Genomic DNA, 22,712 nt, shown 5'->3' with positions numbered 1-22,712 from the left:
TCGTGCTGCACATTCTTGTACGGATTGGGGCAAAAGAGAGTGCAGCAGCAGGGCTTTGCATAATTACGTGAATGATTTCTTCCCCCCCCCCCACGCGAAATGGCCCTTTAAAAAGCGCACTTCCTTAAGGTCACACAGAGGCGCGTCGTAAACCAGTGGATAGCGCTGCTGCTTGGAGCAACAAGTGTTCTGTGATCGACTGCGCGGTGCCGGTGAGAGACCATGGTGTCTTCTCCTCCCTACCCGTTACCGGAGGGCTTCTCGGACTTCGACGTGTTCTCCCTGGGGTCGTGTCTGCTGGTGGAGGGTGAGTCACGATCAGTGTGTTTACTTTGTGTCTGTGCTCTGATCCCAAACTGCGCCTGGCGCGCCTAGAACCTCCGCCTGCAGGATCTCCATTCCTGTTGCACCTATAGATCACCTGCCTGCAGGATCTTGCGAGGCGCGGATACATTATGGATATTATCTACAGATTTCCTTGCGAAAAGCACCTCATTTGCACATTTGCTATATAGTCTCTGAACATTTGTACAGTAGCTCTCAGTCAGGAGGTAGAGCGCGGTCGTCTGGTAATCGGAAGGTTCCCGGTTCGATTCCAGGTTCGATTCCCGGGCAGCGTGTCGAAGTGCCATACTGCTCCTCCCGGTGAGCGGGTCGCCCCCGCCATCGGTGTGCGAATGTGTGCGTGAATGGATGAATGCGAGGGACACAAATTGTAAAGCGCTTTGGATAAAAGAGCTATATAAATGCACCATTTATGTACATGTCAAGACCGCGAAAGAAAAGGTATTTCCTTAATTGTGACCCGTCAGGGTGTGTGCCGCTCCTATAGGCTCCTATAGCGCACTGGATTTCATTCAATACCACACGTTTATTGATGGCGTGCAGGGCCGGTTCTAGCTTTTTGGGGGCCCTAAGTGAAATGTTGTTTGGGGGCCCCTATTTTGTGAAACTATGGTGGCACTGGGGTGGGGGGGATTCAAAACCAGTGTTGCGTTCCTCATTTACTGGCTGGCTGCACGATGTTAATGATGCCACGTGCACGCGCACTCCCCAGGGCGGAACATCCCGCGCATGCGTATAAATGGTCCCTTGCGTGCGCACAGACTAAAGACGGTGCCTAATTGCCTCTAGGAATGATTGATTGATTGATTGAAAACTTTATTAACAGATTGCAGAATGGGTACAGTACAGTACAGCTCAATACACACAATTGTTAAGGGGATGCAGACCAGAGAAAGACTTTCGTCTTGTTTACATCAGGGTCCCCCATTTTACATTCATCGTATTGAATCGAATGTAACACATTTCATTCACAAGTTTTGTGTGAATGTATCTGAGAACGTATTTGAACACACAAACAATAAAGCAATGACAAACTAAACACAACTAGACACTACGGCAATGACACACAACAACACAACAGGGGGGTGACATCACACATGGACAGGGGTGGCCCAGGACAACAGAACATTACAAATAAAATCCACAATGTGTAACCAAACTGTGATAGCAGCCCGTACCATAGGGCTTAGGTCCCTAGAGGGAGGCAGAGAGCCAATGTGAGGCAGAGAGCCAATGTTAGGTGGAGGGCACTGCCCAATGTTAGGTGGAGGGCACTGCCCAATGTTACCATCCTGCCCAGTCCAGCCAGGACCGGGCCTAGGAACGTGACAGTGTGTGTGTGTGTGTGTGTGTGTGTGTGTGTGTGTGTGTGTGTGAGAGAGAGAGAGGGGGGTGTGAGTTCTCAGCCCTTGTGTGGGTTAATGTAACAAGTTCCTAACGTTTTCGTTCCACTATTATTTCATGCACTTTATTCATTGTTTTAAATTATAATTTTAAGTTATTTTGTGCATCACTCTGTTTTGAATTTGATGCACATTTGCAATGGGTCATCCTTTTGTGTTAAATGGCTGCTTAAAGCAAGCATTTGTTGACTCATGTTGATAACTTGAAAAAGATCAGTTTATGGTAAAAAGAAATAAAAATGCGATTAAATTGCGATTAATCGCGAGTTAACTATGGACAATCATGCGATTAATCGATTGGCAGCACTAATATATATATATATATATGCAGTATTGAGTGAAAACAAAAAATTATAATACTTCTGGGGCCCCAAGTGCGAGGGCCCTATGCAGCCGCATAGTCCTGCATATGGCAAGAAGCAGGCCTGATGATGACGTGTGTTGTTGTGTTTTCTTCCCCAGGTCTCCTCGGGTTCCTTCTGAACGCCGTGACGGTCACCGCCTTCCTCCGAGTGAGAGAGCTGCGGACGCCCAGCAACTTCCTGGTGTTCAGCCTGGCGCTGGCCGACATGGGCATCTCCATGAACGCCACCATCGCGGCTTTCTCCAGCTTCTTGAGGTGAGTGTGACGTAAGCAAGCGACAATACAGAAGGATAACCCTTTGTGCTCCCGCCGCGCATGCGCATACAGGTTCCCTCGCATGCGCACAGTATGTAGCCTTCAATATATAAAGAAATGATATTGTGGAAAAAACAAACAATGTTTTAAATGTAATTGTAGTTACATTGTTAATTTAGTTTGTATTTACTTTTCTAGTTTAAGTCAATTCAATTAAAGAAATAGTTTTACACACACAAACACAAAAGCATAACTTAAAAGAATCAGACAACATGTGTTTACTTGAACTTCTTTATTTTGAGAAGGGGAAAAAAATTACACAACATCACTTTTTTTAATGTAACAGTGGCTTCAAAACCATCATGCAAACCCCCACCAATTGGTACAGGGCTCGTATTTTGGTTTTGCTCTCTTCGTTCTCTTGTTCTCAGCTGAGCGATGGGCTCTCAGCCAAGTTGTCACGTATGTTGTTGGATCCCAGAACCTTCGAGGTGGCCCGTTTATTTGAATGAACATCAAAGATGCTACCAGTGAATCCATTAACCGCGTGTACCGGGGTTGGGGTGATCATTTGATTCATGGCGCTGAATCCCCTTTCACATATTTATTGATAAAGGATTTGCACTACAACTCGTACACCTACTGTAAATTGTACCTAAATTGCACCTCATCCCATTTCTGCCTTGCACTATATAGTATTGTATATTAGTACACTGCATAGTATTGTATATTATATGGTAACTCAGTTACGTCTATTCTGCATCGAACATTGTGCATATGTCTATACTGAACACTGTGACCTCATTTTTTTACTTCTAATTTACATGCTATACTATGTTATTTTATTTCATACTTATCTTGTCTTCACAGTCTCTGGAGCGTAACAGTAAGAAGCATTTTGTATAAAAGTATTCTGTACTTCTGTATGACAACTATTAAAGAAACTTGAAACTTGAAACTTGAACTTGATTCTATTGTTATGCAAGGTAGGTAGCCAGGTGCACGACGAGTCGAGGGCAGCGCATTCTTGTGTGCACGGCACATGCACGGACACGCACATCCGTGCACGTGCGTGTGCGTGCACACAAGAATGCGCTGCAACCCTGTCCCATGATGACCAACGCACCACTGCACACGACAAAGGGTTAACACCATGTCGGCTTTAGTTACCTTACCCGCACGGTGCACAGTCTATCGTGTCGTGTCTTTGGTTAGAAACCATTTAATTGATTATACTGATGTCAGGAAGATCAGTCAGGTCAATACTATACACCATTTACATTTACATTTAGTCATTTAGCTCAATGCTTTTATCCAAAGCGACTTACAAGTTCTGTACATCGACATCAGGAAGGGCACAACTCTATCAGCTGAGTAACAATGTTCATCAGTGATGAAACTGATCGATGGTGTTGAAACCAGTGCATAGTAATAAAGACATCATTATTACTGTAGTATGAAGAGTGCATGATATAGTATAAGACAGTAAGAAGGTTCATTTTTCTTTGGGGGGGGGGGTGTAGCCTCCTTATTGTAGAAATAGCGTTGTACTATTACAAAATAGTACACAATAGTAGAAGGAGTAGGATCTAACCTACACCCTGCTAAAGGCTGTGCTATGAAGACAAGAGGATTAGTTAATCAGAGGTTGATGCTCTAGGTTTGTGTTGACGGGTTGTGGGATTATGTGTCTGTTTGAAATTCAAATCTAGACTAAAAAAACTATTTTCGATAGGTACAGAAGGGAAGAGGAGGTTTTAATTGCATTTAATTAATTAAAAAAAATACATATGATACTGTATTGTACGTTATATCATATTACATTATATAATCATATTATAATTAATTTGTATATTATATTAAACTATATTTACACTATATACCATTATGGTACTATATTTTATTGTATATATCATGTACTATATATCTCATATCACATTATGTGTTGTATACACTATTATATATACTATTATATACTGCAGGTATACTATACTGTAATGTGTACTGTAATGTGTACTATATGTATGTACTGTAATGTGTACTATATGTATGTGCTGTAATGTGTACTATATGTATGTACTGTAATGTGTACTATATGTATGTACTATGTATGTAAATGTAAAAAAAAAAAAAAAAAAAAAAAGAAACGTAAGTCTTCAGGGGTAGGGTCCGACAAGCCTAGTGCTTCTCCCTAGCCCTTTTCGGACAATGGACCTATCTCAAACCCTGCCCTCTTTTCTTGATCCTCCAATCACAACTGTCGCTTACCTCGGACAAGCAAAGTTTGTCCGAGGTAAGCGACAGTTGTGATTGGAGGATCAAGAAAAGAGGGCAGGGTTTGAGATAGGTCTATTGGACAATGCTGCAATAGCAGCTGGTAAAACGTTGGCGATTTATGGAATGACCGTTGTTATGTGTCCAAAATCTGAAATAAAAAATAACTGAACTGAACTGAACTGAACTGAACTGAACCGAACTGAACTGAACTGAACTGAACTGAACCGAACCGAACCGAACCGAACTGAACTGAACAGAACTGAACTGAACTGAACTGAACTGAACAGAACAGAACAGAACTGAACTGAACTGAACTGAACTGAACCGGAACTGAACTGAACTGAACTGAACTGAACTGAACTGAACCGAACCGAACCGAACCGAACCGAACCGAACTGAACTGAACTGAACTGTCTCACAGGGATCTCCAGGTTCAGACTGCTCAGACTGGTCGCGCCACGGCGTCTATAAAACTGTGACACAAACACATGTTATCGCTGCTTTCTGTAGTCGGGTCCCAACTAGAAAACTAAATTACTGTATTACCCTGTATTTTACTGTCATACACTTTTACTATTATGTAGACTATTCTGCTTTGTGTTTTTCGTGTTTACATGTGATGTATTGTATATTGTATACATGCACTTTTATTATGTTCTCGTGTGACGTACCGCACATTTTATTGCCGTCTGATATAAATTGCAAATGTTATTGCTGTCATCTTGGCCAGGTCTCCCTTGCAAAAGAGATCTTGTATCTCAATGGGACTTCCTGGTTAAATAAAGGTTAAATAAAAAAATAAAAATCACAACAGGATGTCTTTCGTTAATTCGCCAAAAAAAACATCACGGATGGAGATCATCAGTGACCTGGCTCTCTCTCTCTCTCTCTCTCCCCCTCTCGCTCGCTCCAGGTACTGGCCGTACGGCTCAGACGGCTGCCAGACTCACGGGTTCCAGGGCTTCGCCACGGCGCTCGCCAGCATCCACTTCATCGCTGCCATCGCCTGGGACAGATACCACCAGTACTGCACTAGTGAGTGACTTTTCCAGGGATGTCCAATATTATCGGCCGATATCGGCATTAAAATGTGATATCGGAAAATATCGGTATCGGTTTTCAAATTTTTTATTTTATTTTTTACATTTCTATAACCTTTATTTACCCAGGCAAGCAAGTAAGAACTAATTCCGATTTTATTCATTGTCAAAAGTATGCATAATGTTGTGTTAATTCCACAACAAGAGATATGTAATGTTAATTACCTGAAATTATAAAAAAAAATTGGGGGGGGCACGACCCTGCATATATCGGTATCGGTTGATATCGGTATCGGAAATTAAGAGTTGGACAATATCGGTATATCGGTATCGGTAAAAAAGCCAATATCGAGCATCCCTAGTTAAAACCCTGATGATGTAAGGTGTGTTGAAGCTACTGAAGGACCACTGCTCCCTCCCTCCTCAGGGACCAAGCTACAGTGGAGCAGCGCCGTCACTCTGGTTGGGTTCATCTGGCTCTTCACGGCCTTCTGGGCGGCCATGCCCCTCCTGGGCTGGGGGCAGTACGACTACGAGCCCCTCCGCACCTGCTGCACCCTGGACCTGAGCAAGGGGGACAGGTACACACACACACACACACACACACACACACACACACACACACCAGAGCATGTGAGCGGAGTGGAGCGCCCGCGAAATCCGCTCTTCGCTCTAGACGTCTGGTTCCACTCTCATTCGCTCATGTTGGCCCGCCCCCCCCATGTCGCTCACTGCGCGCTTTCAGGGCTCGGGTTTTGATGAAATTTACCACGTTTATAACTTCTGTCAAAACCTCATTCAGCTCAGGGCTAAGCTGTCTTGACGCTGGCGCCTCTCAGTGAATTTACAGTGCGTCCATTGCGCGTTTGGCGAGACTCCCTTGATGAGCGCCTGTAGCCCCCTCCTTTTCCCTGCCATGACCTGCGCACCGTCAGAGCAAAAGCCCACACAGTTCTCCCATTTCAGTCCATGTTCTGTCAGGTAACTGTCAATAATTTTTAAGAGCTCATCAGCTGTCGCTCTGTTTTTGACATATTTGCAAAACAGCAGATCTTCACTCAGTGACTGGGAATTTACAAAGCGAACATAGGAAATAAGCAAACAGTCTTTATTGCTGTCAGTCTTTGACAAGGCAACACGCATGTCATCCTCAAGGCTCAACTTGGCCCTATATTTTGTTTTCAGAGCTGTCATGGATGAAAAGCCAGCTTCACACAGATATGTGGTGCTGAATGGTATCAACACCTTAACTGCTGCATCATGAGATACTTGGTACTCAGCACCACACTCTGAAACTAGCTCTCCAGGTGGATGTATCAGATGAGATTTCAATGAGTTCTTCCAAGAGTTTGGATGGAGATGTGTCAGGAAGCTTTGTCTCAATGTTGTCTGTAAAGTATTTTTTTATCCAGAGTAACTTGGTGATCCTTTTCTGTGTTTTATTAAATAATGATTTTCAGATTTTGAGAAATGGTCAAACTTATCCAAATATGGTATTTTCATGGAGAACAGTGCAGCTGCAACAGATAGCACTTTAGTGATAATTTTCTGTAATCCAATTTTTTTATTTATTTTTATTTTTTATCTCAATGCCCCCCCTGTCATGCCTCTGCATGCCCCCCACTTTGAGAAACACTGAACTAAGCTATGGTAGCTAGCCTAGCCGCAATGCTATGGTCAATCCCATTCACGTTAGCATGTAAGCTAACAACAGCGGTAGCTTTAGTCTCTCGCTTTTTGTGAGACTAAACTCCGCTCTTGGTGGTACATTGGGTTGATGACTCTGCACCCCCTGGGCCCCTTAACAATTGTTTGTATTGAGCCGTATTGTATTGTACCCATTCTGCAATGTTAAATAACGTTTATCCATTCAACTAGCTGTACAGTACTAAGCTATGGTAGCTAGCCTAGCCGCAATGCTATGGCCGATCCCATTCACATTAGCATGTAAGCTAACAACAACAACAGTCTCTCGCTTTTTGAGAGACATAAACTCTCCGCTCTTGGTGGTACATTGTGTTGATGTTGGTTTCGTTTCATCAATAAATGAGGCAGAACACAGTGAATGTATCCTTTTATTTTTTTTTGGACTTTGTTTGTTTCTCACTGAAAATAAATGTTGCGTTCAGTCACCCGAGGTGATTTAAAGATGGCGGATTCTACTTTGGACTTAGCAGGATGTGAGTAACGGTTCACCCTTCTCATTGGTTGAAAATGGCCTTCATGTTTGTACATCGCCACCTGTTGCTTTGGCATTGTACTGCATGTATATTACATCAGTTTCTGTGCGACCGTGTGCACTGAGCGGCTGGGAGCGGAGGAGAGCTCTGACCCATTTTAAAACCCACTCCACGCTCACTTCAAAATCCACCGCTCACATGCTCTGACACACACATACACACACACACACACACACACACACACACACACACACACACACACACACACACACACACACACACACACACACACACACACACACACATACACACCAGCGTTTCCGTTAGCCGGTAATTACCGGTATTTGACCGGCAAAATATGTTGAAGTCTGAATATTTAAATCTCTCCGGTCTTAATGTCTGGTGAAAATAATTCCTCTAAGCACAATTTTATTATTTGAATTGTATTAAAATCGGCTAAAATTAAATAGCCTATGCGATGAACGAAACAATAATTCCATTTTCAGTTTAATTGTTGCTTCACTCTGATAGGATGGCGCCGCTCAGATGTGAAACTTATTTTTTTTTTTTTTTTGAGCCTGCACGCTCTGGCCACCATAACGACAAACAGGTATACGAGGAAGAGAGAGAGATGGCGAAACAAGCTAAGCTTAGTAAATATTTCATGAAACCAAGCACAAGCAGGTCTAATAATGACAACGAAGATGAGTCTTCTGAACTTGAAGTCACAGAGACCGCTGACGCTGATGCCGTGGTGGCTCCCGCGGAAAAGAAACAAAAATGTCGAGCGTACTTTTACTATTAATTTATTGATTGAACCACAAAGAGCATCCCCAGTCTGCTGCTACCGTTGCGAGCCTCGCCTGTTCCAATGGGGATCTATTAAAGTCGAACCAGCAACTAAAGTCGCTGTTCTCGCAGCCGTCGCAGGTACAAAACGGATAGGCACAACAAGAGACGGGGTGAGTGAGTGTTGACATTTTTAATCATATGCAACTGTTGGTTGACTGCCGTGTCACATAGTAATGTATATTATTGATTATAACTAAATGTAGGCTATAACCTATAATGAAATTAACAAATGCGTTACACGCATGTGGCTCGTCCTCTCTGCATGTGGCGACGAGCTAGCAAACGAGGCAATGTGATGATCAACTACAGTTTGCTGTGTGTGAAGTTGAACATTATGATATGTGTGACGTGTCTGATACAACGAGGTGAAGCGATGTCTACTCGAGATTCATTTGGGGGTGCGTGTGACAGAGCTGCTGCAGCGCAAGCCTGCGGGGCGGGAGCTTGATGCTGGTAGCGTATCGCACTAACTTGAGAGGCGAGAGATAGTAATTTGATTCTGCAAATCAATTTCTCATTCTTCGCTTGATGTAATTAATACACATGTCCAATTATAACGGAATTTGTTAGCTCATAAAAATGTGATTATAATAGACTGCTGTTTAAAACTCTGACCAGAATATCTCGAATATGTCCGGTGATAGAAATCTTGCAGGACACCCAGACCGGCACGAATATGTTCTAACGGAAACGCTGATACACACACACACACACATACACACACACACACTGCTACACCCTGGACCTGAGCAAGGGAGACAGGTACACACACACACACACACATACACACACACACTGCTACACCCTGGACCTGAGCAAGGGAGACAGGTACACACACACACACATACACACACACACTGCTACACTCTGGACCTGAGCAAGGGAGACAGGTACACACACACACACACACACACACATATACACACACACACATATACATATACACACACACCCACACATACACACACACACACACACATACTGAATGTATTTAAGGCTATGGTGAAGCCTATTGTAACCAGGTTTTCTGTGTGCAAATGTTTTATCTGATCATTTTGTAACGTTACTTTTATTTACATTTACATTTACATTTAGTCATTTAGCTGACACTTTTATCCAAAGCGACTTACAAGTTCTGTACGACAAGCCACCAGGAAGGGCACAACTCTATCAGCTGAGTAACAATGTTCATCAAAGTGTTGAGTGCTACAGTGTAGGTTAGTTTATTAGGACAAGTGCATGACAATAAGGTTAGTTAGGGTTACAGTAGGTATTTTTATTTTTATTTATTTATTTATTTTTTATCTGTAATGTCTATGTGTTTATTTGTAAACTTTGTGTTGCTGCTATTCTTGGCCACGGGTCTCCCTTGTAGAAGAGATCCTGGATCTCAATTGGGACAAACCCGGTTAAATAAATGCAAAAGAAAAATAAACATATATAATATTATATAACCTGTTTGACAACCTGAACCTCACGCCCACGCCTCTCTTCTCTGCAGGAACTACGTGTCCTACCTGATCCCCATGGCCATCTTCAACATGGCCATCCAGGTGTTTGTTGTCATGTCCTCCTACCAGTATATTGCCCAGAGGTTCAAGAAGACTGGAAACCCTCGGGTAAGAGAACACTGCTGATCTACCAGTAAACCGGCTTAACTCATAACACTATACATGCACACGCACGCGAGCAAGAGTGTCCTCGATCGCCTTAATGTTTTGTATCACTCTGCAATTAGGTTTGTGTTACGGTTTGGTAGGTGTGTTGGACCCGGGTGCAGTGCAGAACAGAGACGACGAGAGACAGATGTTGATTTTCCAATAAAGCACCACGTCTTTAATTAGAGTAGCTGAATGAACGCGGCGCACACGATGGTGATAAACAAAAGGGGAGAAATCTCCGTCTCCAAAACACGCTAAATCCGAACCACAATACGTAGGGTACTCAACACAATAATCCGGGGAAAACAAAGGGGAGAAAGCAAGGTCTCCAAAACCCACTAAATAGTAACTCCGTCAAACGACGGTGCTGCATAAACGTAGGATAAGAATAATCCTTTAACAACGAAATTCAATCGGCGATCAAAAGTGGCACGGCAATTCAAAACATCGCAAACAAACGTATCCTCCGTGGCAAGGAGCGATAAGACTAAACATGTAGTTATACTCACGGACAGTTTCAGTGATCGACTGACGGTGTTTGTGTGACACGGAAGAGAATATAAAGAGACATTTAATGAGTCACACCAGGTACAAATGAGTGTAATTAGAACAGGTAGACAGGGCAATTACCCACCAGGGCCCCGTTCCCCGTACCTGGATAACTGAGTTAGCCGGATAACTTTCGGTTAAGTCTGACTTAAGCCGGACTTTTTGGCTCCCCGTACCTGGATTGTCCAAATCACCATGACAACAGATCCAAAAGTTTGAGCCTGGTCGAAAGCAGGGTTTAAGTTCAAGTTAGCCGGATGAAGCACAGCCACGCCCCCGCAAAGAAAGTGACAGCGCGTTTCCTGAAATTATTCCCACAGTCTAGGATCTGCTTTATACCATTCTGAATTACGTTTTTGTGCTCCATTCTTCCAGAGGGGGCTTTTGAAATGTAAAATAGACCCAAAATGCTGATACTAAATTCACTTTGTCCTAAATAATGCACGTTATATATACCGTGGCGCTCGCTCGGTGCGATGTACACATTATGTGGTTATTCTAACAACGCGCAGCATTGCAAATGTGAATCCCGCGGGGATATTTTTAATGATTGAAACCTATCGCTCATTTGGCTCTGATTCCTTTCATATTCTCCGCTGTGGATGTTTAATGGAGCGCCTGGATTGTGTTTCATTCAAGCATAAAATTGAAGTGTCTATGCGTGGATTGTGGATCTTGTCTCGTTCATTAATGTATAAACAATGAATTTATCCCATCTGGCACAGTGGCTCAGCGGTAGTGCTCAATCCTGGCAACCCAGCGACCGGTGTTCGAAACCCTGTGTTTCCAATATAACTTTTTGGAATATAATATTAATGATTATACGCCAAAGTAGCCTAGTTTCAAGTTAAAATATTATAAATCTACATGCATTGAGGATGTCATTCTTTATATAGCTCTCAACGTGCACCAAATTGAATTATTCCTACATCGCAAAAAGAAGGGAAAGACTAGGTTTCGAACCCCGGTCGTCTGCGTGAAAGTCAAAAGAAGAACCCGTTACACCACAGTGGAGATAAGTAAAAGATCGACTATACATCAATCAATGGGAAGAGAGCCGTATCGTTATTTTGTATAACAGTTTAACTAATTATTTTCGCTAGCAAGATCTCATTTGATTATTCAATCCAGCAGGCAAGTTTAAAGATATATAATCTGATTGATTGAGGTAATGAGGGACTTAAAATTAGCCTATAGATAACGCATTTAACTTGTTGGCGAGGCGATTGAGCCGTACTGCAATATGTTACTAAAGTTTTAAATCAATTAATCAATCAATGCCGCTAGAGAATCAGGATCTCTGCTCTCGACACTTGCTGCCTTCTCGGCTGAGGCGGGCACGCGCACTTATCCTGGGTCTCAAGTCTGGCTTGAGTTAACGAGACTGAATCCACCTTCGAGGAACAGGAAAATCCCGGCTTCAAACATCGGGTTAACTGAATCTGGATAATGACATCTTGATCGACTTAGTTGAACCAGGTACGGGGAACGGGGCCCCTAACCCGAAACGTTACAGGCTTGCTACAAACACAGGTTTCCCCCCCTTGGTGGATTTTTTTTGTCAAATCAGTTGCGCAATAGTCACTTTTGGTGAGTTGTTTCTATACAATTCACTTATATGACATTTAGGTATGACACAGGACTACACAAGCTTTTTTAGTATAGAAATGTGTCAACAGACTAAAGCAGGGAACCACAATATTTTGCATACAAATTATGCAGAATGTAATATCATAACTGTCTATTACTTTTCTTGCAATTGAGCCAATTTTCCTTAGGTACGGTTTTGAGGTGTGAGTTCAACAGAATGTAGTATCAAAAATCTGTATCACTTGTCTCTGCTGCCCTTTGATTAAAAAACGTCTATGTCCATTTTCCAATTTCTTTGTGGCATATTTGAGTTAGTCACCTATAGTAAAAGTCACCTAGTAAAAGTGAGATAATTGACAATATCAAAACATGCTAGGGCTGTACCGAATAGTTCCAAGCTTCGTTCATAATGTTGACATTCGAATTCCAAATCAACATAAAAAAAAATGTAATTATACAATTTTTATTTTTTTTTCCATACCAGAACAACGCCCCTGGTTATATGCAGGTGAGTAGGTAGGTATATTAAAGGTGGTGTCATGCTCGGACTGTGTACACACAAGATGAGACATCATTAACGCTTCTAAAGGACCCGCGGCTGAAAACGTGCACGTTCGTTTCGTCTAGGAACGTCTACAGACTGATTGACTGCCCGTTTGGTCTGCATGAACGGTGTCTGGCGCTCCTATAGACCCGTTCGCTGTATACAAACATACCGTGTTCCAGCCAATCGGCAACACCAGATGAGTCACCTCATGCTCGACCTGACTCCTAGAACCCACCTCACCCCTGCCCACTTTGCCAACCTAGGATGGCTTAGAGTAGACGACAGAGTACAGCAACTTGCAATGGGCCTGGTCTACAAGATACACTACACGACCAAGGTACCCATGTACATGTCAAAATACTTCCCAAAGGTCAGTGAATACCACGATCACAACACCAGAGGGAGCTCCACAAATCATGTAAAACCCAGATTCGGCTCAAACAAGGGACTAAACACGTTTCGCAATTATGCCACATCAATGTGGAACGCCCTACCCAAAGCTGTAAAGGAATGTGAATCACTACCCACTTTCAAAAACACTCTCAAAGAACACCTACGGGAGACTGCAATTCGAAACTGGCCCCTACAAATGTCCTAACCCAGTTGTACAGTAAAGACCAAGTATGGCCTTGTCAGTATTCCAATGTACAGTGCCCCCCCCCCCTACCCAACCCCCCTACCCAACCCCCCCCCCCCCCCCCCCCCACCTCCAATGTACAGCTTCTATGTCAAATGTATATGGGCGTTTATTTGATTTTGGGCACTTTTGGGAAAATCTATTTATCAAAAATAAAATTGCATAAAACCTTAAATGATCAATTAAGCTTTATAGTCATTTTGTCAGGAATCATAATATGAACATTGTTGTAAACATCACTTTATGGAATTTAATATATTTAACACTTTTCCTAGAATGTCAGAGAACATTGTCATTACCATCACGTTACCAAATAACTCTTTAAAATGTAAAAAAAATTTAAACATTTGTGCTTTTAAGGCATTTATGTAACATTATACCTTACTTCTGATGTATTAGTGGGTTGAAATATTTTACTTGAATTTAAACATGCTTTAGATCTTTAGATATGCAGCCTTTTAAATATATTGCTAGATCCTGTCAAGAAAGATACAATTACTACAACAACATGTCCATGACTCTTGTTTTTCACACATAAAATGTTAAGGGAGGGCTTGTAATATAGGAAAACATGTAGGAAAATGTCAGATTTAAACTATTTGTTACAATTTGTTACATGACGTACTGTTGTGGTAATGACGAAATGTGATGGGAATGACATTTAGATAGATTTATTGAATTTCATTCATGGATACAGTAACACAACATCAGAATCATAGGTATTATCAACAACTGTTACAACAGGATAGGAACATCTAAGAAACCATCTAAAAAAAACACTGACAACCTTTATGGTTTCAAACAACATACTTTAACAGTAAGAGATTTGTTCTTTTAACATGCCTACATCTTCTCCATGAGGGAGCATACTTGTTTCCAGACAGAGGCATTGAGCATCATATGTCTTTTAGTAATCAGTTGGGGCTCTGGGACCAGCACAATTTCCATTCTATACCATATTAGGGGAGAACGGGGGACGTTGTCACACTTTTTACTCTAGTGTGAATTGCTCATAATCAAAACATCTTTCAATAGTCATTCCTACATTAAATTGAAGCTTAAGATGTTGGCTTGAAATGTGTATCCCTCTCATTTTCCAAAGTATTGTAACAAAGAGTTAATCACCTATCAAAGACACTCTGACACATTGTGACAACCAACCCCATCATGGGGATGGTTGTCACACACTATGGGGTTGGTTGTCACCATGTGTTTTAAAACTTTTAATGGGAAAATCTTAAAAAGAAGACAAGATTTAGATTTCAGATAATGATTGAAGAAGTGCGTCTTTAGTCGACGGCGAAAGATTGGATAGGTTTCGGCTGTCCTAACTGGGGTGGGTAGTTCATTCCAACATTGTGGGGCAAGGACTGAGAATAGACAAGAAGGCAGAACTAAATTTGAAAGTTTAATTGCATTGACAAGTTGACAAATACATAACTTAATGCATCTTAATGAACATAAACAGGAAACACATCTTTAGGCCATCCTATATAACAAAATAAGAACACAATAAATCGGCCTAACAATAATAGCCTACACAACATGTCTAGTAAAGTACCTGCACAGCAGGATGTCTGGCAACACCACATTAGAGTAGTATACACAAATATACTAGTATAATATAATAGTATACCCAAAAAACCCAAATATCGGTTATCGAATATCGATAATATAACAACCAAATATCAGTTATTCGATAGTTGCCCTTTATCTGGCACTATTTAAAAGTTTCACTGAGATCGGAATAAAGGAGTTTTTAAACCTATTTAGTCTAGAGCGTGGAACTCTAAACCTTCTCCCATAGGGCAGTAGCTCATACTCGGCATGTAAGACATGGGAGGGGTCCGAGACTATTCTATTGGCTTGCCTTAGAGTAAGTAGCCTGTTAAAAAATAGACTGCAGGGATGGGTGACCTTTCACCCCTATGATCTTCCATGCAGTCTGCATCAGACGGACCAGTTTGGACTTTAATTGTACAGACAGGTTACCAAACCAAGCTGTAATACCGTATCTGATGAGACTCTTTAATACAGATTGGTAGAAAAGTAACAAACATTTTTTATCTACACCATGAACTCTAAGGCGATGTAGAAAGTGCAGTCGTTGTTGTAGTCTGCTACACAGGCTATCTACATGGGTGTTCCAGGTTAGTGTGTTATCGACAAAAATCACAAGATATTTATATGAAGAGACCGGCGAGATGGACTGTGTGTGGATGACCACAGGCCTGTGGTCCCCAACACCTCTGGGGTCAAACACCATCTCCTCAGTCTTAACTGATTGAAAATGTTATTAACAGATTGCAGAATGGGTACAATACAGTAAGGCTCAATACACACAATTGTTAAGGGGATGCAGACCAGAGAAAGACTTTCGTCTTGTTTACACCAGGTCCCCCATTTTCTATTTATAATGAATTGTAAGTAGGGTGCAACTAGCACTGTGCAATCCATTCTCCAGCCCTTAATGTTGCTAGTCTTTAGCACTTTGTGATGGAGCAGTTTGTCAGCCATCAGTTGAGTGTTTGCATGTGTTTTACACAAGCATGTGTCCCTATCACGGACAGTTGGCCTCACTATCCAAAATGGGCAGGTTTTCCATAACTTACTATAGGAAATCTTGAGCTGTGGATGTTCATTCTTGAATTTCCGCCAAAGACTGTACGTTTCATTCAGAAAGCGCTTTTGCATTTTCACTTTCTTCTGCGTCAATGTGTCTCTCTTCCCTGTTGTTGCCCGTGAGTTATCATCACGTTCCAGAAACTCTTTGACTTTTGTCCTGGTAGAGAGAGGCAATGCATTTGCATGTTTCTTCTGAAGTCCAGTTCCTCTTCTGTATTTCCGCATCATCTTTGCAGAGAATCCAAGTTCCTTTTGAGCCAGATACACCAACTTGTACTTTTTCAGAATTCCCCCCCTTAGAATCTTTGAAATTACTTGCTTCTCTTTAGTGTTGGTGTCTCGCAGCTCTGACACTAGAGTATTGTGGAACAATAGTGTCTTCCTGAGATCACATTTATTTTACTTCATTTGTTGTTTTGATTTTGATCGTGGTGATTCTTGTGGTTTGAGCTTATTTGACAGTCTTTCATATCGTTTTTTATATTTCTCCATATTTCGTTTTGCTCTCTCCAACATCAGGTTGGCTTCACACAGATCTCTGTAGACTTTACTTCTGTTTCTGTTCACCTTTTTTCGTCCTCTTTGTTGTGGGGTTTCTTGTGGTGTAGGCTGATTGGGACTTTCACATCTGGCAATAGGGACAGGGACAGCATTGTGTTGCTCAGGTTGTTGTGTTGGTGACACTGGTGGCCTATTCACTGTTAGGTAGTCATCCATATTTCATATTTGCTTATCGTTTGTTCTTTTATTTCTTTGATTGATTCGCCATTGATGCCTTTTATATCTTTGTGTGCATTTGGGCAGCTGAGATATGCATTGCAGCTTACCCGTCTCTTTTCTCTTTTTATACCGCTCTTTTTCTTTTTGAAAGTATCTTTGATATTGTTCTGGATCATCTTTAAGTCTGTCTCTGTATGATTTTGACCTTTGGCCTGTTGATTTAGGTGCCATGGTGAAGACACTAGCATAAACAAATACAAAAACCAATAAATAAATAAATAAATAACAATAAATATCAGTTATAAATGAGACACAACATATATTTACATATATATATACATACAAGTAATGTTATCCAAAAAAAAAAGCTATAAACAGATATCTTTGTCATTACCACCACACGTTGTCATTACCACCACACTTCATTGTGTGGCGGTAATGACCGTGATGGTAATGACATTTTCTTACTTTTAAGCTAACAGCTAGCATAACATCAAACTTGCTTATATTCAATTCTTAGCTAGCTAGCAATGTACTCAATGTACCTACAAATATGAAGAAGTTTGACTAAGATTCAAAAGCATTATCAAATTATAGTGTGTTTGGTAATGACACACAATAAACATATTCTGTAGTATGAGTAAGTAAATGTGAAAATATCTTACATTCCTGGTGATCAAAATGTCAGTCTTCCACTCTGACAGCCATGTGCTCCACTGTCACTACAGGTTGTAATGGGTACCAAAGCAAGGGGCGTAGCCAACACTTCATTGTATTGCAAATAGTTCAACGTGATGGTAATGACACAGATATTAAGGGACAAACCTATTTTGATATAAATTGTTTTCACATATTGTACTTAAGTTAAATATTTGGCAGAGAATCATTGATTCAAATGTAGTTATAGTAATATATACCTAAAAGTATTGTTTTTTAATAGTTTTTTCTAGAGAAATACAAGACCAAACGTTAAAACTCTGGATTGGGACAAGGTGAAAATGGTCAAATTCCAACATTAAACAACAAAAAATAAGATAAAAAATGTATGTTTTAAATTGAATAATTAAGTCTAGGTAAGTAATTAATTATACTAATCAATGATAGCATAAAGAATCTGGAAATATATTTTTTTCTTTCAAATATATCCCAGGGACATGAAAATGCCCAAAATCAAATAATCACCCATATACACTCTTTCTGGATTTTCTTGGTATCACAAACAGTACTGTATTTGTAAATCTGGTATGTCATAAATGTATAGATGTAGCAGTACTGTCTATCTGTATGTCGTGTGTGTCATATGATGAATTGAAAATGGGGGACCCTGATGTAAACAAGACGAAAGTCTTTCTCTGGTCTGCATCCCCTTAACAATTGTATGTTTTGAGCTGTACTGTAGTGTACCCATTCTGCAATCTGTTAATAAACTTTTCAATCAATCACGTCACTAAGCTGCCCCCTACCTGCGCGAGCTGCTGCGCTAAAAGAAGTACAACAGGGCTCTATGGAGAAACCACGACACTCCCCCTGACTAAAGGTAGTTTCAAACGAAAACGGCTGGATGTCATTTTGCCAAATCAGCAGCATGGCTGTGAGTGTGAGACTTTCACCTTTTACATGATCTAGCTTTGGCATGGATTGATTGTTTAGAGATCGCTAGCATGGCTAACAAATGCAAATATATTGTAGTCTGCCCCGTTGTTCTGACCAGGATTACGTTTCTTTTGCCCCCTTGATGCGCACGCTCACAGAGTCTGACGTGGACAGCGAACAGGTCTATGAACATATGTTCCACGACATGGAACAGCGCCCACTTTGAACGTGGGATTAGATTCAAATTCCTCTTAACTCTATATGTATTTCTCTTCGTTCATCCTAAGCCGAACGCTGTGGTTCGCTCCATATCGTTATCCGAGGCTTGTGACTCACCCTCACCCCTGACCTCTGACCTCAGACCCTTGTTCTCTCTCACACTCTTTATGGACGAATAGAAACAATCTGTTCTCTCTCTCTCTCTCTCTCTCTCTCTCTCTCTCTCTCTCTCTCTCTCTCTCTCTCTCTCTCTCTCTCTCTCTCTCTCTCTCTCTCTCTCTCTCTCTCTCTCTCTCTCTCTCTCTCTCTCTCTCTCTCTCTCTCTCTCTCTCTCTCTCTCTCTCTCTCTCTCTCTCTCTCTCTCTCTCTCTCTCTCTCTCTCTCTCTCTCTCTCTCTCTCTCTCTCTCTCTCTCTCTCTCTCTCTCTCTCTCTCTCTCTCTCTCTCTCTCTCTCTCTCTCTCTCTCTCTCTCTCTCTCTCCTCTCTCAATTCAATTCAAGTGGCTTTATTGGCATGACGCAGCTTGTACATGTTGCCAAAGCAAATGGTTGATAACATAAACATGGATTACAAAACACATATTAATGTCATAGTACATACAAACATTTTCATAAAATAGAACATAAAATATTACGGCATAAACATGTCAGGTGACTGTCACTCACTGTCCCTCAGTCTATGGCAGGCAGCAACATAGGCTGCTGCTAGCTCACAGCTTGTTGAGTCCTCCCCTAGTAGGAGGACTGGTAGTTTTCCTGTATCTGGTAGTGCGAGAAAACCTTTTAAATGTGTTTCTCTAATATCTTTATATTTTTCTCTCTCTCTCTCCTGCAGTTCAATGCTAGCTCTCCCCTGAGGGCCATGCTCTTCTGTTGGGGTCCCTATGGCGTCCTGGCTTTCTACGCCGCTGTACGCAACGCTAACCTGATCTCCCCTAAGCTGAGGATGGTGAGGACGACACACACGCACACACATGCACACACACACACACATGCACACACACACACGCACACACACACACACACACACGCACACACACACACACACACACACACACATAGGCTGTTCAATATCACATGCACTGTCCATACTGAATATATGAAAATGTAAATACTCAAGGCTCTGACACAAAATGGCCGCAGGCGGTTAACGGGCTACAATCGGAGGCTCTGCTCGATCGCTGTCTTTGTTGCGTAGTTTATTTCCACGAAGATTCGGGCGGCGCTCCTCCCGGGTCTCTGTTCGAAGCACTGACGACCTTTACGTTGGGTTACCACCCGCTTTAAGATAAGATAAGATAAGATATTCCTTTATTGATCCCCTTGGGGGAAATTCAGGCATCATAGCAGCATGGGGGAGGGGGGGAGGGGAGGTACAGGTAGTGGAAGACATACAGGTCACAGAGATTATAGTACAGTGGAGAAGTAAAAAATCAAGTAGAATAAAAAGGCAGTGTAAACAATATACAAGATAGTTAACTCTGGACATGCGCATATGAGCAACAAGGCGCGAGATGAGGGTATATGTATGCCCTCTCAGTTATTTTGCCCTACAATAAATATGGTTACAATATATAATCTAATAATCAAAATCTAATCTAATATATAGTCTAAGGTCGCTTTCACACCAGAGCTGTTTGGTCCGGACCAGAATTCGATAGTCCGCTTTTTTGGGGTGGTGTGAATGCGCAGTCGAACTCTGGTGCGGACCAAACACGCAAACTCTGGTCCGCCAAAAAACATAGGTCTCGGTTCGCTTCATCGGACCAAACGCGGACCAAATATAGGAAGTCACCTGATAAACTGTGCATCTTGGGTAGAAGGAAGAAAAAAACACTGCGGCGCCGGCGCGCGGCATTCACTGCAAAACAAGCACACTGTAAACATGTCTTGTGGACAAACTTGGGCGAATGATGAAGTGAAAGCCCTGATCGACATATGGGCAGAAGACCAAATAAACCAGCTGCTTGTGGGCACTCACAAAAACAACGAGGTGTACAAGTTGTTTAGCGAGAGGATGGCGGTAATGGGTTATAATCGAACGATGGATCAATGCCACGTCTCGTCTACTATCACGCTTCTTGCGGCTGTTTGTGTTTTCGCGGATTTCACTTCCTGAAGGGGAGGGGTTTCCACTCTCCATTGTGTCCAATAGACGAGCGTCCTTTTCGACCGTGTGACATTGTTCAGAAAGTTTGGTGCGCCTGACAAATTGCAATGTGAATGCAGACAAACCAAATGATGAATGCAACAATGTTGCAACTTCACCACCAGAACCGCACCGAGTCCACCAGAACTATATGTGAAAGCCACCACAAAATGCTAAAATGCTAAATGCTAACGTATGCGGTATTTAATCTAGTAATCCAATAGTCTAAATCTAATCTAATATAATCTAAAATGCTAAATATATGCACATTTTCCACAGATCGCTCCCATCCTCGCCAAGACCTCGCCGACCTTCAACGTCTTCCTGTACTCCCTGGGCAACGAGAACTACAGAGGAGGCATCTGGCAGATGCTCACCGGGGAAAAGATCGATGTGCCTCAAATTGAGAACAAGTCCAAATAAACTGCAATAATTACACACACACACACACACACACACTCGCTGTCTCTGCTGGTTTCTCACAGGTACATAGGTGTTTTCATTTGTGTGGTCAAGTGTGTGTGTGTATACGTGCCAAGTGTTTTCCTTTGCCAACTGTGGTGGTTAAAGGTGCTGTAAGTGGTATTTTCTTGTTACAATAAGTGTTAAGTAGCTCTACATTCTATCACTGCCTGGTCAGTAACATGGGTCTCCCAGTCCCTCCTGCTCTGCAGTAAACAGCCATCACTGATATAGAGTGTCTGGTCAGTAACATGGGTCTCCCAGTCCCTCCTGCTCTGCAGTAAACAGACATCACTGATACAGAGTGTCTGGTCAGTAACATGGGTCTCCCAGTCCCTCCTCTCTGCAGTAAACAGCCATCACTGATATAGAGTGTCTGGTCAGTAACATGGGTCTCTCAGTCTCTCCTGTAAACAGCCATCACTGATATAGAGTGTCTGGTCAGTAACATGGGTATCCCAGTCCCTCCACTCTGCAGTAAACAGCCATCACTGATATAGAGTGTCTGGTCAGTAACATGGGTCTCCCAGTCCCTCCTGCTCTGCAGTAAACAGCCATCACTGATATAGAGTGTCTGGTCAGTAACATGGGTCTCCCAGTCCCTCCACTCTGCAGTAAACAGACATTTTCTTTCTGGTATCCCATTCCACTGTATCCAATCAGGAGAGAGAACCCTAGATATTCTTTACTTATTTCAAGAAATCTTGCAGAGCCAAAGATCATCTGGCTGCTTGTTAGACAGGAATTTATTTAACTTATTTGACATGTGTATAAAAGGTGCTATAGGTAACATTCAGCCACTAGATGTCTCACTAGAGCACCAGCATGTCATGTATCCATCCAATCAGGTGCAATCAGACACTTGCACACAACATATAAACAACAACATACATTTTGGACCTCGCAAAATCTTTTTCAATTAGAAATGAATCAATAAGGTGCGGCTGGGTAGCGCAGTGGACTAAGCACTCGCCTACCACCGTGGAGACTCTGGGATCGAATCCAGCTGTCAGCGGTACCATCCGGCTTGGTCAGTCGTCCATACTAACACAATTGGCAGTGTTAGCGGGTGGGATATATTTGGGAAAATGAATTATGGGCTATTGTAACCATTCTGCCTTATGGACATTGGAAAGCTTTCCATTTTTGCACAAAATGAGTTCCCTTCTATCAAATACAATTCTGCGATTCTTTTTTACGATTAATTGCAAATATTTTCATGTTGAGCTATAGATTGTGGATGAA

General features: G+C 42.0%; 1 protein-coding gene across 1 annotated transcript; it reads left to right on the top strand.

The window, feature by feature from the left end:
• Window positions 1–222: 222 nt before the first annotated feature.
• rgra (retinal G protein coupled receptor a) lies at window positions 223–21,428 on the top strand (the record flags this gene model as incomplete). The annotated part of the gene is made up of 7 exons (XM_084321409.1): window positions 223–307; window positions 2,211–2,367; window positions 5,558–5,679; window positions 6,112–6,265; window positions 10,218–10,335; window positions 19,692–19,805; window positions 21,285–21,428. 7 exons carry the CDS (start codon window positions 223–225, stop codon window positions 21,426–21,428), a joined length of 894 nt encoding a protein of 297 aa, XP_084177535.1.
• Between the last annotated feature and the right edge of the window lie 1,284 nt (window positions 21,429–22,712).

This window comes from Notolepis coatsorum, assembly GCF_963971535.1.
Source record: "Notolepis coatsorum genome assembly, chromosome: 9".
Classification (NCBI taxonomy): domain Eukaryota; kingdom Metazoa; phylum Chordata; class Actinopteri; order Aulopiformes; family Paralepididae; genus Notolepis; species Notolepis coatsorum.
Note: the sequence above shows the minus strand (reverse complement) of the source record. Positions and strands in the feature narration are given on the sequence as shown.